This window comes from Heterodontus francisci, chromosome 7 (genome assembly GCF_036365525.1).
Source record: "Heterodontus francisci isolate sHetFra1 chromosome 7, sHetFra1.hap1, whole genome shotgun sequence".
In the NCBI taxonomy this organism is placed as follows: Eukaryota; Metazoa; Chordata; class Chondrichthyes; order Heterodontiformes; family Heterodontidae; genus Heterodontus; species Heterodontus francisci.
In genome coordinates, this window is record NC_090377.1 from 114,256,168 (window position 1) to 114,273,431 (window position 17,264).

The window sequence follows — 17,264 nt, forward strand, 5'->3', positions numbered from 1 at the left end:
CAATGCCCATCTTTGGTCCATCGCACTCCTTTTGCTTGCTTGAATGCTGTCCCATGAGTGACAACACTTAGCTGTACCTCGCCACCACTATTTATCAGTCTCCGTTACCACTTCTGTGATGTCCGACTGACGGGCATCTCCAACTTAACACTGACAACACTAAAAAGATCCGCTCAGTCCGCAAGCAGGACCCCGAGCTTCCGGTTGCTTGCCATTTCAACACTCCCCCCTGCTCTCATGCTCACATCTCTGTCCTGGGATTGCTGCGGTGTTCCAGTGAACATCAACGCAAGCTTGAGGAACAGCATCTCATTTACCGATTAGGCACACTACAGCCTGCCAGACTGAACATTGAGTTCAATAATTTCAGAGCATGACGGGCCCCCCATCTTACTTTTATTGTGATATTTTTTTCTTTTTAAAAATTTTTTTTTGTTTATTTTATTTTATTTCGTCTTAGTTTGTTCAGTTTGCTTACCCACTGTTTTTTTTCATGTTTGTACTTGCGGCTGTTCAATTTTCAGTCCATTAACACCCTATCTGTACTAATGCTTTGTCTTTCAACAGACCATTAACATATTGTTTGCCTTTGCTCCACGACCTTCTGGTCAGCTATTCTGTGACCTTGTCCTATTTACACCTTCTCCTCTGTTATCTCTTGCCCCATACCCACTTTACTTGCTTATAACCTTTTACATTTCTAATATTTGCTAGTTCTGAGGAAGGGTCACTGACCTGAAACGTTAACTTTGCTTCTCTCTCCACAGATGCTGCCTGACCTGCTGAGTATTTCCAGCATTTCTTGTTTTTATTTCAGATTTCCAGCATCCGCAGTATTTTGCTTTTACTAAAAAGATCCTCTTTGGCTCACACTAAAATCTCTACATTCTTGCACCTGACACCCCCTCCCCCCGCCAACCGCCCCTCTCCTCTTCCATATCCTCATAACTACACTCAGGCCGAACTCAAAGGTTCACAGCTTCAGTATCCTGTTTGATCCTGAGCTGAGTTTCAAACCCTATGCCCCAGCCAAAACCAAGACCTTATGGGAAATAGTGACATAGTGGTAATGTCACCGAACTAGTAATCGAGAAGCCCAGGCTAGAGCCCTGGGACACAATTTCAAATCCTACCATGGCAGCTAGAGGAACTTAAATTTAATTAATAAATGTAATTCATTAATTTTAAAAAATCTGGAATTGAAAGCCAGTCTCAGTAATGGTGCCATGAAACTATCATCGATTGTCATAAAAACCCATCTGGTTCGCTAATGTCCTTTAGGGAAGGAAATCGGTCATCCTTACCTGGTCTGGCCAACAAGTGACTCCAGACCCACAGCAATGTGGTTGACTCTGAAATGACCGACCATACCACTCAGTTGTCAAGGCAATTAGGAATGGGCAACAAACGCTGGCCTTGCCAGCGATGCTCACCTCTCACGAAAGAATAAAACATTTCTACCTCTGCAACATTGATATCTGACCCAAATCTCCCTCACTCTCAATAAAATTCTCATCCACATCTTTGAAACTTTCCGATTCAAGTTAGTCCCAACGATTTCCTTGTCAGTATCTCGAGTTCCAATTCCACCAGAGGTCTACCCGTACTAAATCCCACTCCCCTATCAACCTCGCCCTTGACAACCTTCATTGGCTTTCCATTTCCAAGCCACTGATTTCAAAATTCTTGGCCTTGTATGCAAACCCCTTTGTGAGTTAGAGTCAGTAAGGAGGCCATTAAGCTCATCAAGTCCATGCCAGTTCTTTGTAGAGCAATTCAATCAGTTCTATTCCCCTGATCTGTCCCCATAGTCCTGCCAGTTTATTTCTCTCTAGTGCCTATCCAATTTCCTTTTGAAATCATTCATTGACCCCTCCTTCCCTCTTCCAGTCTTTTGTACCAGAATGTCCTCTCCACTATTCCAACTCTCCTTGGCATCCTCCTGTCTGCTCCACTGAGTCGCCTAGCCTTCGTCTGTCTCAGTCCCACACTCTGGAACACTCTCCCTAAATTGCTCCACCTCACTATGTCCCTCATCGCCTCTAAAAGTCTCTTGGATACCGAGCTCTTTGGCTCAGCCTCCAGTCATTTCCCCATCTCTTCCACCATGGCCGTTTGGTGTCTGCTGTGTCAGCTGCTGTGAAACAGTTTACTATGTTAAAGATGCTGGAAAAATGCAAGTCGTTGTGGAAAAATAAGTGGAACACACAAAATAGAAGACTCAAGATGCACCTCTCAATGCGATGACCATTGAAAAGGCAAAGAAAATGTCAGGATATGAGGAGAAATGTTTTAATGTAGCAAATTCTCAAACCAAAGTGGAAGCGCCAGAAAGGGTAGTGCAAGCAGATTCAATCATAACTTTCAAAAGGGAATTGGATAAATATTTGAAAAAGAAAAATTTGCAGGGCTATGGGAAAAGAGCAGGGGAGTAGACTTAATTGGCTAGCTCTTTCAAAGAGCCAGCGCAGACATGATAGACTGAAAGCCCTCCTTCTGTGCTATATAATTCTATATATAGCCCAATAAGTGCAGTATAATCTACAGAGGTTATGGTGAGGCTTTACAATGTTTTTGTGTACAGTTCAGGGTAATGTTGGGCTGGGTGGGTTCGAGTGTAGATTCAGCAATGCAGAGTAGGTTTACTGGTACAGGGTAGATTCACCAGTACATTGAGAAATGCTTTCACTTTCTTCACAGAGGATTCTGGAGGCACGAACAAAGGAGTTAAAACCCTTCATCATATTTATCAAACCTCCAAGCATCAGGCGCCTGCAGCAGACACGAGTGAAAAGCCGCATCATCACCGAGTATTATGTGAACAGGTCGTTCAAGGTGGGTTCGCCTAGTCTCTGTGGCAATGTTACTACAGTAAGAATTAAATAACCTTTCCATGTTACAGTTCCAATTTGTTGACATTTAACCATTAGGGGGATTTTGAAACCAACTCTTCAGTATGAAAGAAGTTTCTAGGTGTCTCACGATAGTTACAGGCACATTGAACAAAAGTACCTCAGCAATCTGGTTCCCGAGTCCTACCCGCTCAATAGTCAGTCTGGCTGGATGCGGCCTGGAAACGAGACAAAAAATGTTAATCAGGGCCTGTCAATAAATTTGCCAGGACTGGAGGGATATCCAATCTTCCAGGTTTCCCGAATGCGAACCAAACACATTCCCCCACCCCCCTGTAAATATCAGTCCCGCTGTCTCTGTCCCTGTTTTAGCCCCTTGCTCTCTTTCAGTATCACCCTCCCTCTCTCCCTCACTCTGTATCAGTCTCCCTCTTTCTCCCTGTATCACTATCTCTCTCACAGCTCTCCTATTTTGTGTTAACAGGAGGAAGACTTACAGGAGATGGAGGATGTATCTGAGAAGATGCTGGATTACTTTGGACACCTGTTTGACTGTGTGATTGTGAATGATGAGCTCCCGGACACCCACGTGCAGCTACTCCGTGCTATACGGCAAGCTCAGGCTGAGCCGCATTGGGTGCCGGTAGCTTGGCTCAGTTCAGACATGGATGCTTAATTCCTTCTCCATGGGGTTTAAGGGCTGGGTGAGCTGTTATTTTGGGGGAAATAGACTGGCCCTGCCCTGAGAGTTATTGAAGGGACAGTGCAGAGGGAGTATTTCTCTGTATCTAACCTGTGCTGTACCTGCCCTGGTGTGTTTGAAGAGACAGTGTAGAGGGAGCTTTGCTCTGCATCTAACACCATTTTATTTTTGTAGAGGGAGCTTTACTCTGTATATAACACCATTTTTTTTCTTTATTCCCCAGGCCCCCTTTATATACTTTTAAAATAACTTTATTAAAAACAGGTAAATAAAACAAAAACTCAAATTATAAAAGCATTTTTGGTATCGATGATGCACTCCAGCCCCTGCGGTGCCCACCGGTCGCGGAAGGCCTCAAGCAAACTAGCGGACACCGCATGCTCCTTCTCCAGGGACACCCGGGCGCGAACATAACCACGGAAGAGGGGCAGGCAATAAGGGCGATGGACCCCCTGACGGCCTGCAGCCTGGACCTGTGAATTGCCACCTTGGCCAGGCCCAGGAGCACACTGACAAAGAGATCCTCCTCCAGGCCCACACCCCTCTGCACCGGGTGCCCAAAGATCAGGAGCATGGGGCTGAAGTGCAACCAAAACTTGAGGAGCAGCCCCTTTAAATACTCAAAGAGGGGCTGCAACCTCGCACATTCCATGTATACATGGAACACGGACTCGTCCAGGCCGCAGAAATTACAGGCGGGCTGGGATTCTGTGAACCTACTTAAAAGTCGATTGCATGGGACTGGCCAGTGCTGCACCCTCCACCCCAGGTCCCTGATATAAAGGGGGAGGACTCCCGCGTAGAGAGACCTCCACCGGATATTCCCCTCGCCGCCAGATGGCAACACAGACCGCCACGGTGTGTCCAGGAGGAGGCTGAGGAAGTGGAGAGTGTGCAGGCTCTGCATTCCCGAGCCCCCTTGTCACCCACTGTGAGGGGTGTCCCGGGGTCTTCGGCTACTCCTCCACCCGTTGGTCCGTCCCCAGAGCGGCCACCCGGACAGCCAAGGCACTCTCCTCCGCCAGCGGGGGGGTGGGCTGACTGGAGGCGACCACGTTCCAGACTCTGAATAGATCCCAGTAAAAGACAAGCAACTCCCTCAGAGAGGTGCGGCAATCGTTCTCCGCCGGGAGCTGCGTGTCATCTTGAAGGCAGTGCCCCTGGCAGAAAAAAATACGTCGCCAGCACACACCATCTGAGAGGACGCTCGACATACAGGTATCTCTGCAGGGTCCAAAGATGAAGAGTTGCAGCCTGGGTACAGCTGCACACCATCGACTGGCTGCCCTCCTCAATCGGGAGACTCAGGACCGCGGCACAGACCCAGTGTTTCCGCTTGCCCCAGAAGAAATCAACGAGCTTCTTCTGGATCTTGGTGGCAAATGACCAGCGCTCGGCCTCTGTAGAGAAGCACTGTCCAGCGCCTCAGCCGAGTGGCGACTTTTGCCTCCAACTCCTGCCAGTTTGCCGGCCAGGCTTTCTCAATGGGGCTAAGGTGGACTCCCAGATAGAGGAGGTGAGTGGTGCTTCATGCAAAAGGTATTAACTTCTCCGACAGGGAGTAAACTCGCCACTGACCAGGAGTCGGGAACATTTCTCCCAATTGATCCTCGCGGAGGACATGGCAGAAAAGGTCTACTGGCACTGGTGCATCTTCCACAAGTCAATGGGATGTGTGACCGTGAGGATCACGTCATCAACGTAAGCCGAGAGGACAACCCGCATGCCTGGCCCATGCGGAGCCAAACCCGTCAACCTCCTGAGAAGCAGACACAGGAATGGCTATATAATTGGCCGGACTATGGGGCATCTCTGATGCACTCCTCTCCCAAAGCTAAGGGGTGCCATCAAGGACCCGTTAACTTTAACCAGACACTCTGTGGCGGCATATGAAAGTCAGGCCTAGGCCATAGAATGCGGTCCGAGTCCGAACGTGTGCAGAGTCCCGAAAAGATATTCGTGATCCACACTGTTAGACGCCTTCTCCTGATCAAGGAAGAGAAAAGCGACTGACAGACCAGTCCTCTGGGAAAGATGGATCAGGTCCCGGACCAGGTGGATGTTGGCCTGGATGGACTGGCCCGGGACCGTGTAGGACTGGTCGAGGTGGATCATGTGAGCCAGCACGGAGCCCAGACGGATAGACATAGCCCAGGCAAAGATCTTATAATCCGTGCTGAGGAGGGAGACTGGATGCCAGTTCTTAAACAGGCAGAGATCGCCCCCTTCGGCAGCAGGCTGATGACCGACCTGTGCCAAGAGAGGTGCATCTCCCCGGTCGCCAGGCTTTCCCCCAGGACCCACACGTAATCGTTCCCCAGGATGCCCAGAACGCCCTGAGGAACTCCACAGTCAGCCCGTCCGGCCCCGGGGATTTGCCACTTGAGGGCTGGTGCAGGGCATCGGTCAGCTCCGCCGTGAGCGGAGTCTCCAATCCTTCGGCACCCTCTGGGCTGACTTTCAGCAGCTCCACCCACAAAACTCTGTACGCGTCCTCGATGGACAGATCCGGAAAGAACAATGCACTGTAATAGGTACGGACCAGGAGGCCCATTTCCTCCGGATCCGTCGTCGACCAGCAGCTCAAGGAGCTGCTTACGGACCCCCCCCGCCATTTTTCCAGCGAGTAGAAGTAGTGTGAGCTGTGGTCCAAATCTTCCAGGATCTGGATCTGCGACCTCACGTACGCGCCTCGAGACTCTATCAGCTTTAGGTCCCTCAGCGTGCCCTTCTTCTCTTTGTACGTCTGCCACAGGGCCGGGTCCGCGACAGCATGACTGAGACGGGACTCCAAGTCGAGCACCTCCCTCTCTAGGCGCCCGATTTCGGCTTCCCACCTCTTGGTCGACCCCTTAGCATACTCCTGACAGAAGACATGGATGTGAGTCTTGCCCACATCTCACCATAGCCTCAAGTAGGGGAAGCCCCCATGCTTCCTTCACCAGTCAGCCCAGAATTGATGGAACGAGTCCTGGAATCGCTTGTCCTCCAGCAGCCTGTTGTTAAAGTGCCAGTACGCGGACCCCGTGGTCTGAGCACGGCACCAACCGCAAGGAGGCCGCTGAGATGCAGGAGACATACACCTGTGAAATGCAGAGGAGGTCAATTTGGGACCCTGCTCCTCCAGACCTTCATGTGAAGGCGCTTGAGTCGGGTTGGAGATTCCGCCAGACGTCTACCAAGTTGAGGGAGCTGATCAGTTCCCTCAACTTCTCCTCCAACCCTTGGCCGTGCTGGGGACCGGAGCGATCCCCCACCTTGAGGGTACAGTTAAAGTCGGCGCCCCCCCCCACCGAGGATGATGCACTTGCCGCTATCGATATAGGCTCAATAGAGCGGACACTTCTTCAAAGAAACGCGCTTGCAATGCACCAGGCGTACAAAGTGGAGCAGCATGCTACCCAGGTGAACAGCAAGGTGCAGCAAGTGGCCCGGCACAAGTCCTTGACCCCCAAGATCTCTGGCTGAAAAGTAGGGGCCAACAAGATAGCCACCCCATTAGAAACAGAGATGAGGTGACTCATGTAGACCCCGCCCTGCCACTCCAGGAGCCAGCTGGCTTCGTCTACTGGAAGGGTGTGGGTTTCCTGCAGAAAGCTCACCGCATATCTCCCTTCCCTGAGGACTGAGAGGTTGTGAAATCTGCGGTGAGACCCCTTGCTGCCATTGATGTTAAGGCTGGCTATGGTTATCTTCATGTCAAAAATACTTAGAAACCCGTCACCAACACCTCAGTGTGAGGAGGGAGCAGAAGTGCATCTGGCCTTCCACTCCCCCAGCAATCCATTGAGGAATGCTTTAAATCGGCACCTCTCAACCAGTTTCACGCCTGCGCCCTTCCCTGCCTTCTTGAGGGCGGCACGGGCGAACTGGGTAATTAGCACCAGATTTGACCATCGGCCGAGGGCCAGCTGAACTTTATTATGGCAACCCCTGCACGCTGCCAGGAAGTTCCGGAGTTCCTCTGTGGAGATGAGAGTAAACTCAATGGGAGGCATGAGGGAGTCCACCGCCTCACTGGCGATGGATTCAAGATCATCCTCCATGCCCCAAACCAAGTCCCCATCCTCCTCCGGGTCGTCACTGCCAGCGGACGACACACCCACCACACGCTGTGGGGTGGGCGTCCCGGCTGTGTCAGCTGGTCCCACCTCCGTCATGATCCCACCTCCAGGATCGATGGCGGAGTTCTCCTCTCCGGGTTCTTGAATGGAGCTGGAGCCCATGGGCGCCAGCGTTCAGGACCCCCCTCCACCTCCATCCCCAGGCCAGTGAGTCCAAGGGGCGATGGAAGTTTCCGACTCCGGAAATCAGGAGGAGCCGAGACCGGATACGGAGAGAGGAGGCCAACTCCTGCCCCGCTAGCGCCCACAGGCCCAGCAGACGGGGCATCATTTTCACCCATAACTGGGTCAGGTACATCCTGGTGGGGAGTGGATTTTGACTGGGAGGGCCGACCATTTGGGGCCTTGCCCTCCCCTCCACTCAGGGCACCCGACCCAGTGGCAGAATGGGAGGCTTCTTCAGGGGCATCCCCAGGCTCTCCCACCACAAGCAGGGCTCCACTTGCAGCTACAGGAGGGGCCACATATACAGGGTCTCCCTCTCCCCTCCATCCTGAGGGGTAGGGAGCTCCTGCCCAGGCTTTACAGCCTTGATGGTGGCGGTGGCAGGGGCAACCTTGGGACCCGAACCAGGAGACAGCCTCAACAGATGGGCCCTGCACTTCAGGGCCTTGTGTTACCACCATGGAGGGGTGCCTTCTCCTCTTTTTCCCTCTAGTGGGCGGAGGCTCAGAAAACTCCATGTCATCAGAGGCCTCTGCCTCCACACCCTCTTTTTGCTTGGTTACCCTGTGCCTGAACCCAGCCTTGGGACAGGTGAGTTCCCTGGGAGCGAGCCTTGGGCTGAGCTCAGGCTCGGGTTGTGCTATGGTGTCCAGGGGACGCGCATCTCGATGTTTATTTTTCCTCCGCATTTTCCTTCCACTCGGACGGGCACCCCTCTCCCCACCGCAGGCCGTGAAAAGCACAGCCTCCGGAACGGACTGAGCGGTGTCTGTTCGAGGTGTAGGGGGAGTGGGAGGAGGTGCAGCGTCACCACCCTTGGCTGCTGAAGTGGAGTTGGCAGCTGGGAGGTTGGGGCAGTTCTTGCAGGCGTGGCACCGCTCCCCATCCGAGATCCAGAAGGCACTGTAGGCCATCCCCTGGAACGCCACAGAAAAATGGCCTTCCGCGACCTCCCCCTGCGCCAGCTGCATAAATAGCTGGCAGTGGAAGGAGTAGACATGCTGGAGGCTGTTCTCCCGAAGACCGAGCAAGACTGGGGTGAGCCCTGTCTTTGCCTCCCCAAGATGGTGCAAGTGGGGAAGGAGGAGCTCACCAGGAATGAAGGGTGGGAAATTTGACAAAATTACCCATTGAGCAGTGGCCACCAGGGGGTCCACTGGTAGAAAGGTCCCGCCCACAGTGAGCCCTTTGCTCAGGGCCAGGGACACCGCCAGCTCGGTCTTCAGGAAAAACACAGCATTCCCGTACACTTTAGAGGCAGCAACAATGGTTGAGGGGCCGACAACCTAGCTTTATGACATGTTGGGGTGGACTTAGCTCTTGACCCCATGTTTTGATGTTATCAGTGCAACCGATGACGGGGCAATAGGTGCAGCAGCCGCAGCAGCATACGTGCGAGAAGGCCCCACTACCAGTGAAGAGGGGCTTGCCATGGGTGCGAAGAGCCACGCTCACACCAAAGAAACAAAGCAGACAAGTTTTTTTTAAGCTAAAGCAAAATGATGGCGGGGAGTGGGTGATAGGGGTAGAGGAGGATAGGGATGGAAAGGAAAAGGAGAAGATAGATTAGGTGGCTGAGTGGTGGAAGGGAGAGAAAGGCTGCGAGGATGTTTCTCTTAAATTGGTGGTTGGAGCACCTTACTGTAGAGACTACAAAGTCCAGTCTTCCGATCAGAGGTGGGTTCTTCGTCAGGTCGGCTGGAACCCCTGGTTCTTTCCACTTTCTGCTGTTGTTACAAAGAGTTTCTTCACGTGGCTGCCGAGCCACGCAGTTGGAGTGGGGAGGGAGCCCCCTTTGTGCAAGATGGAGGAAAAACACAAATGTAAATACAGGAGCCCCCTATAGAATCTTTGAGCCCCACCCCTGGATCTTCTAGCGTCTCCTCCCTTCCTCAACAGTCCAAGCAAAACAGCCAAAGACTTGCAGGTTGATAGGTAAATTGGCCATTATAAAATTGCCCCTAGTATAGGTAGGTGGTAGGGGAATTGATGGAAGGTGGGGATGTGGTAGGAATATGGGATAAATGTAGGATTAGTATAAATGGGTGGTTGATGGTCGGCACAGACTCGGTGGGCCGAACGGCCTGTTTCAGTGCTGTATCTCTAAATTTAAAAATAAAAATAAAAGTTCACCAGTGCTCCAACACCAACCTCTCCAAAATAACTTTCAGGTCCTTTACTCCAATGGATAGAATCAGTTCCACACTTGTGTTTTAGTTCTTAGTTCTCAGTTCTCTCCTCTCCAACTGCTGCTCCCACAGGTGCAGCTGCTTCAGCTGACTGCACACAGGAAGTGCTCCACAAACTGCCCAGCCAATCCCGTTTTTTTTTCTAACCCCCATGCTGTACCTGTCCTGGGAGTGTTTGATGGGGACAGTGTAGAGGGAGCTTTACTCTGTAATTAACCCCGTGCTGTACCTGCTCTGGGAGTGTTTGAAGGAGACAGTGTAGAGGGAGCTTTACTCTGTATCTGTCCTGGGAGTTGTTGATGCTGTCACTGGTTGCATGAAATCAAAATTTTCCAGAGCTGAGTGACTTTGCCCTGATAAGTAAAAAAATTCACACCAAAAAGTAATAAAGAAATCTAGGTGCAGTACCCTGTTACACAGGGACTGTAATAGTGAGAAAATATCCTGTGAGTGTGATAAAGATTCTGCATAAATGTATGATAATAAAATCACATTGGTTGTCTGTTTCCCTTGTGTTGAGTTGTGGGACTATGACCATTGTTCTTCCCTCCTTTCCTTCACTTCCTACAACCTTCTCTGTTTCAGTTTCACTGCCTTTCTTAGTTCTCTCCTCTGCTGAAGTTGCTGATTCTCGCCTGGGCTGATGAATTAGAAAAGATTGGGAGAATACAGCCACTACAAATCTTGGGACTGAGCAGTTTGCTTCCCCAGTGCCCATGAACTTAACATCTACTCCCTTAATCACCAGCACACTGTGGCTACACTGTGTGCAATCTACAGGATGCACTGCAGCAATTTGTTAAGGTTACTTTGGCAGCACCTTCCCCCCCCATTGGAACAAAGGAGCATAAGTAGGCCATTCAGCCCATTGAGCCTGCTTTGCCATTCAATTAGATCATGGCTGATCATCTACCTCAATGCCACTTTCCCGCGTTATCCCCATATCCCTTGATGTCGTTAGTATCCAGATATCTGTCAATTTTTCTGTCTTGAACATGCTCAATGATTGAGCTTCCACAGCCCTCTTAGGGTACAGAATTCCAAAGATTCACCGCCCTCTGAGAAGAAATTTCTGCTCATCTCATTCTTAAATGACCTACCCCTTATTCTGAGACTATGTCTCCTGGTTCTAGACTCACCAGACAGGGGAAACATACTATCTACATCCACTCTGTCATGCCCTGTAAGAACTTTGTAAGTTTCAATGAGATCACCTCTCATTCTTTGAAACTCCAGAGAATACAGGCCTGGTTTCCTCAATCTCTCCTCAGAAGACAATCCCGTCTGGTGAACATCCATTGCGCTCTCGCTATGGCAAGTGTATCCTTCCTTAGATGAGGAGATCAAAACTGTACACAATACTCCAGGTGCGGTCTCACCAAGGCTCTATACAATTGCAGCAAGACTTCTTTACTCCTGTACTCAAAACCCCTTGTGACGAAGGCCAACATACCATTTGCCTTCCTAACTGCTTGCTGCACCTGCATGCTCATTTTTAATAACTCATGAACAAGGACACCCAGGTCCCTTTGGACATCAACACTTCCCAACCTGCAGTATTTTCTTTTATTTATTATTATTAATGTACTGTGATAATTGGGTTCAATGTCTTATACTCCCTGGGGCTAATGTACACACAACAGTGCAACACACCCGTATTCACTCAGCAGACAGATGCATAATGCCAGGCACATAGTGTTAAGTGATTCTGACATGATGTTGTGTTTCACTGTGATTGGCGCAGCCACAAAGGCAATTGGAAAACAAGTGTGTGGGTTTGTTCCATCATCCTGTGATTGATCAACTAGCACTGTTTTGTTGGTGGGGGGGGGGCAGGTGGGGGGAAGGCAGTATTTGCAGTGAGACATCAATCACAGATCCCTGGATGGCTAGATGTGTCCCCAGTTCAAGAGGGTGCATTATATCCCATTCATTACAGCGCATTAACCCACAGAAATTACTGTACATTACCACCCCCCCCCAGAGATTGCAGCACATTATCCCCCGAGACTACAGTAAATCATGCTGTCATTACACTACAATGCACTCCTCAGCCATTACAGTACATTAGCCCCAGCAATTACAGTACATTATGCCCAGTCATTATAGTACATTACCCTCCCCAGTCATTACCGTGCATTACCTCCCAAAGATTGCAGCACAATATGCCTAGTCATTACAGTACATTAGCTCCAGGAAGTATAGGACATTGAACCCAATTATTACAGTATATTAATAATAATCTTTTTTGGCCTCCTTGACTCGAGAGACAATGGGTAAGCGCCTGGAGGTGGTCAGTGGTTTGTGAAGCAGCGCCTGGAGTGGCTATAAAGGCCAATTCTAGAGTGACAGACTCTTCCACAGGCGCTGCAGATAAAATTGGTTGACAGGGCTGTTACACAGTTGGCTCTCCCCTTGCGCTTCTGTCTTTTTTACTGCCAACTGCTAAGTCTCTTCGACTCGCCACACTTTAGCCCCGCCTTTATGACTGTCCGCCAGCTCTGGCGATCGCTGGCAACTGACTCCCACAACTTGTGATCAATGTCACAGGACTTCATGTCGCGTTTGCAGACGTCTTTAAAGCGGAGACATGGACGGCCGGTGGGTCTGATACCAGTGACGAGCTCGCTGTACAATGTGTCCTTGGGGATCCTGCCATCTTCCATGCGGCTCACATGGCCAAGCCATCTCAAGCAACGCTGGCTCGGTAGGGTGTATATGCTGGGGATGTTGGCCGCCTCAAGGACTTCTTTGTTGGAGATACAGTCCTGCCACCTGATGCCAAGGATTCTCCGGAGGCAGTGAAGATGGAATGAATTGAGACGTTGCTCTTGGTTGACATACGTTGTCCAGGCCTCGCTGCCGTAGAGTAAGGTACTGAGGACACAGGCTTGATACAGTCGGACTTTTGTGTTCCGTGTCAGTGCGCCATTTTCCCACACTCTCTTGGCCAGTCTGGACATAGCAGTAGAAGCCTTTACCATGTGCTTGTTGATTTCTGCATCAAGAGACAGGTTACTGGTGATAGTTGAGCTTAGGTAGGTGAACTCTTGTACCACTTCCAGAGCGTGGTCGCCAATATTGATGGATGGAGCATTTCTGATGTCCTGCCCCATGATGTTCGTTTTCTTGAGGCTGATGGTAGGCCAAATTCGTTGCAGGCAGCCGCAATCCTGTCGATGAGTCTCTGCAGACACTCTTCAGTGTGAGATGTTAATGCAGCATCGTCAGCAAAGAGGAGTTCTCTGATGAGGACTTTCCGTACTTTGGTCTTCGCTCTTAGACGGGCAAGGTTGAACAACCTGCCACCTGATCTTGTGTGGAGGAAAATTCCTTCTTCTGAAGACTTGAACGCATGTGAGAGCAGCAGGGAGAAGAAGATCCCAAACAGTGTAGGTGCGCGAACACAGCCCTGTTTCACACCACGTAGGATAGGAAAGGGGTCTGATGAAGCGCCGCTATGCTGAATTGTGCCTTTCATATTGTCATGGAATGAGGTGATGATACTTAGTAGCTTTGGTGGACATCCGATCTTTGCTAGTTGTCTGAAGAGACCACGTCTGCTGACGAGGTCAAAGGCTTTGGTGAGATCAATGAAAGCAATGTAGAGGGGCATCTGTTGTTCGCGGCATTTCTTCTGTAGCTGGCGAAGGGAGAACAGCATGTCAATGGTGGATCTCGCTACTCGAAAGCCACACTGTGCCTCAGGGTAGACACGCTCAGCCAGCTTCTGGAGCCTGTTTAAAGCGACTCGAGCGAAGACTTTCCCCACTATGCTGAGCAGGGAGATTCCACGGTAGTTGTTGCAGTCACCGCGGTCACCCTTGTTCTTATAGAGGGTGATGATATTGGCATTGCGCATGTCCTGTGAAACTGCTCCCTCGTTCCAGCAAAGGCAAAGCAGTTCGTACAGTGCTGAAGGTATAGCAGGCTTGGCACTCTTGATTATTTCAGGGGTAATGCCGTCCTTTCCAGGGGCTTTTCCACTGGCTAGAGAATCAATGGCGTCACTGAGTTCCGATTTTGTTGGCTGTACGTCCAGCTCATCCATGACTGGCAGAGACTGGGCTGCATTGAGGGCAGTATCAGTGACAACATTTTCCCTGGAGTACAGTTCTAGGTAGTGCTCCACCCAGCGGTCCATTTGCTTGCGTTGGTCAGTGATTGTGTCCCCTGATTTAGACTTGAGGGGGGCGATCTTCCTAATGCCATCATACGTTCCTCTGACGTTTCCGGTGTCGGAGGCCAGCTGAATATGACTGCATGGGTGTTGCCAGTCGTCATTTGCGCAGCACCTGGCTGTTCTTTGTGCAGCGCTTCTGGCTGCTTTAAGTGCTACGGATGTTAACTCGCTGGGGCTTTCTTGTAGTTCAACAGTGCAATGCGCTTAGTGGCTATGGCAGGTTCCAGCTCTTCAAAGGGAGATTGAAACCAGTCTGCATTCTGTTTCACACGTTAGCCATAGGTGGTCATTGCTGAGTCATAGATGGCGCCTCTGATGTGGGCCCACTTGGTCTCTGCATCCCCTGTAGGAGTGTTTTGAAGTGTTTTATTAATAATAATAAATAAAAGAAAAATACTGCAGATGCTGAAAATCTGAAATAAAAACAAAGTGCTGGAAATACTCAGCAGGTCTGGCAGCATCTATGGAGACAGAAACAGAGTTAATGTTTCAAGTCTGTGACATTTCATCAGAACTGGCAAATGTTAGAAATGTAATCGGTTTTCAGCAAAAGAAAGGGGGGAGGTGGAAGAAGAACAAAAGGGGTGTGTGATAGGGCGGAGGGCAGGAGAGATTAAATGACAGTGATGTCACGGAACAAAGGCAAAGGTAGTAGTAATAGCTGTCGTTAAAGACAAAGCATTAGTCCAGAGAGACAGTTACTGGATCACAGTACATTATCCCTCCAGAGATTACAGTACAATAACCCACCCCCAGAGATTGCAGTACATTACCTCCCCCACAAAAAGATTACAGTACATTACCCTTATAGTACATTAACTCCCAGTCATTAGAGTACATTACCCCTCCCAGTCATTGCAATATATTACCCCATCCCATTATTGCAGTACATTAACCCCCAGTGATCACAGTACATTATTCCCCCAGTCATTACAGTACATTACATCCCCAGTCATTACATCATTACCCTCAGTCATTGCAGTACGTTAAACACCGAGAGATTGCAGTACATTACTCCCAGTCTTTGTGGTACATTACCCTCTCCAGTCATTACAGTATATCACTCCCAGTCATTACAGTACTTTATCTTCTCCAGTCATTACAGTACATTACCCCCCCCCCCTCCCCCCCATAGATTGCAGTACGTACAGTACATTACCTTCAGTCATTACATAATTACCCCCAGTCATTGCAGGACAATAATCCCCCCACAGATGCAGTACATTACCCCCAGTCATTACAGTACATTACCCTCTCCAGTCATTACAGTATATTAGCCCCAGTCATTACAGTACATTACCCTCACCCATAGATTGCAGTACATTACTCCCCGAGATTACAGTACAACACCTCCAGTTGTTACAGTACTTTACAACCCCCAGTCATTACCGTACATTATCCCCCAGAGATTGCAGTACATTACTCCTCCAGAGATTACAGTACATTACCCTGTCATTAGAGTACATTACCCTCTCCAGTCATTACAGTACATTACCCCCACCCATAGATTGCAGTACATTACTCCCCGTGATTATAGCACATCACCCCCAGTTATTACAGTACATTACACCCCTCATCATTATAGTGTTACTACCGACTGCTCAAGTCAAAGCCCCCAATTAAAATATACAATTCTGAGTGTGGTGGGAGAAATGGACTGTTGATTCAGTACTGCCCCTCCACAGATCGCCTAATATATCATTTGAAACTTTCCAAATTAAATAAAACCACAACCAAACTGACCATCTATTAACCCCCGAATGAGGCGAACCAAACCAGGTGTCTTTAGATCAACAAATTAACTGTTTAATTAGAAAAACTAAATTCTTAAACAATATGAAGACATAAACAACATTTAAAATAGAAAAAATTAGTCCTTGCAGATTTACACTCCTGCCGAAATGGACTCTTCCAATGTGGAACAGTCTAAGGTTGCTTAAAGTTCTCACATTGATGGGGAAAAAAAGGGTTCTTCAAAAGTAGAACAGTCCGTAGTCTAATTCAGCAGTTGAATTGATGCTCTTCTTTTCCAGCGATGAATTTCAGCAACTACATTTCAGTAGTTAAAGGAATTTGGTTATTTTCTTTTAAGAAATTAATCTGGCTTGACAGAATTCTGAAAGTATAATAAATAGGGTTTAAATAAACCGAGTGAGGGCTCTCTTTTCCTTCAGTATATGCTGGCAGAACAGTCTGTGTGTGTCTGTTGACTGTCTCAAAAGCCAGTTTTCAGCTAGTTTCAAACGTCAATCGGCAACATTGTATCTCGTGTCCTTGGTCCTGAGTGGCTGTATCGTACGGCAATGAGAATGCATATTTGAAGCTGGCTGTATCCTATGGCAACGAGAATGCATCCTTTGACTCAGTCCCTGGAGCTTGCTGCCTTAAAGCACTACTGATCTTGTTACAGCCTTAAAGGCACACTGCATACTTCCCGGAAAAGAAAAAAACTACAGGATCATAACACTTCTGTCCCTGGCGGAATGGAACGCCATTCCTGAAATGCATTTCATTACAATGTGTAAAAAATACAATTTGAAAAAAAAAATGCTAACACATCTTTTCCCGCATTTAGATATACAATCTTCTAAAATGTTAGGACTATAGCGACAGATTCCACCAGAACATTTTCGGCTTTAAATTTTCAAAAGGTTGTTCCAATTAACCCATTTCAAATGTCCAAGCATAATCTTCCAATTGTTTCGTGTTTTCCTTCCAAGTGTCCCTATTGTCCATCACCTCAGCCAGGTGAACTGCACAGTTAGGAACACTGACCACTACTGGGTTCACTATTCTCTGAGAAGTTTCTCGAGTAACTCTTAACCTGTGTGGCATCACTTGACACTGGAAAACCCTGTCCAGTGTAACAGAAGCTGATTTTTTCTTATCTTGGGGTGTCAAAGCAATTTGACAGTATCCCTCCAACACATCTGTCTCTTTAAGACATATCGTGTTGCCCACTCTGTCCATACACTCCTTTAAATGAGAATTTGGGTAGGAGTCTGCCTTCCTTACCGCGGTTACTTTTCTAGAGTCTATGCAAGTTTG

At 49.0% G+C, this 17,264-nt stretch overlaps 1 protein-coding gene across 1 annotated transcript in view; it reads left to right on the forward strand.

The window, feature by feature from the left end:
• LOC137372243 (MAGUK p55 subfamily member 4-like) overlaps nucleotides 1–10,493 on the forward strand; it is a 53,876-nt gene extending 43,383 nt beyond the window's left edge. Inside the window, exons 18-19 of the mRNA XM_068035910.1 lie at nucleotides 2,701–2,835; nucleotides 3,337–10,493. Of these exons, the coding sequence (XP_067892011.1) occupies nucleotides 2,701–2,835; nucleotides 3,337–3,528 (327 nt within the window). The 3' untranslated portion in view covers nucleotides 3,529–10,493. The remainder of the gene's footprint in view (nucleotides 1–2,700; nucleotides 2,836–3,336) is intronic.
• Nucleotides 10,494–17,264: the final 6,771 nt, after the last annotated feature.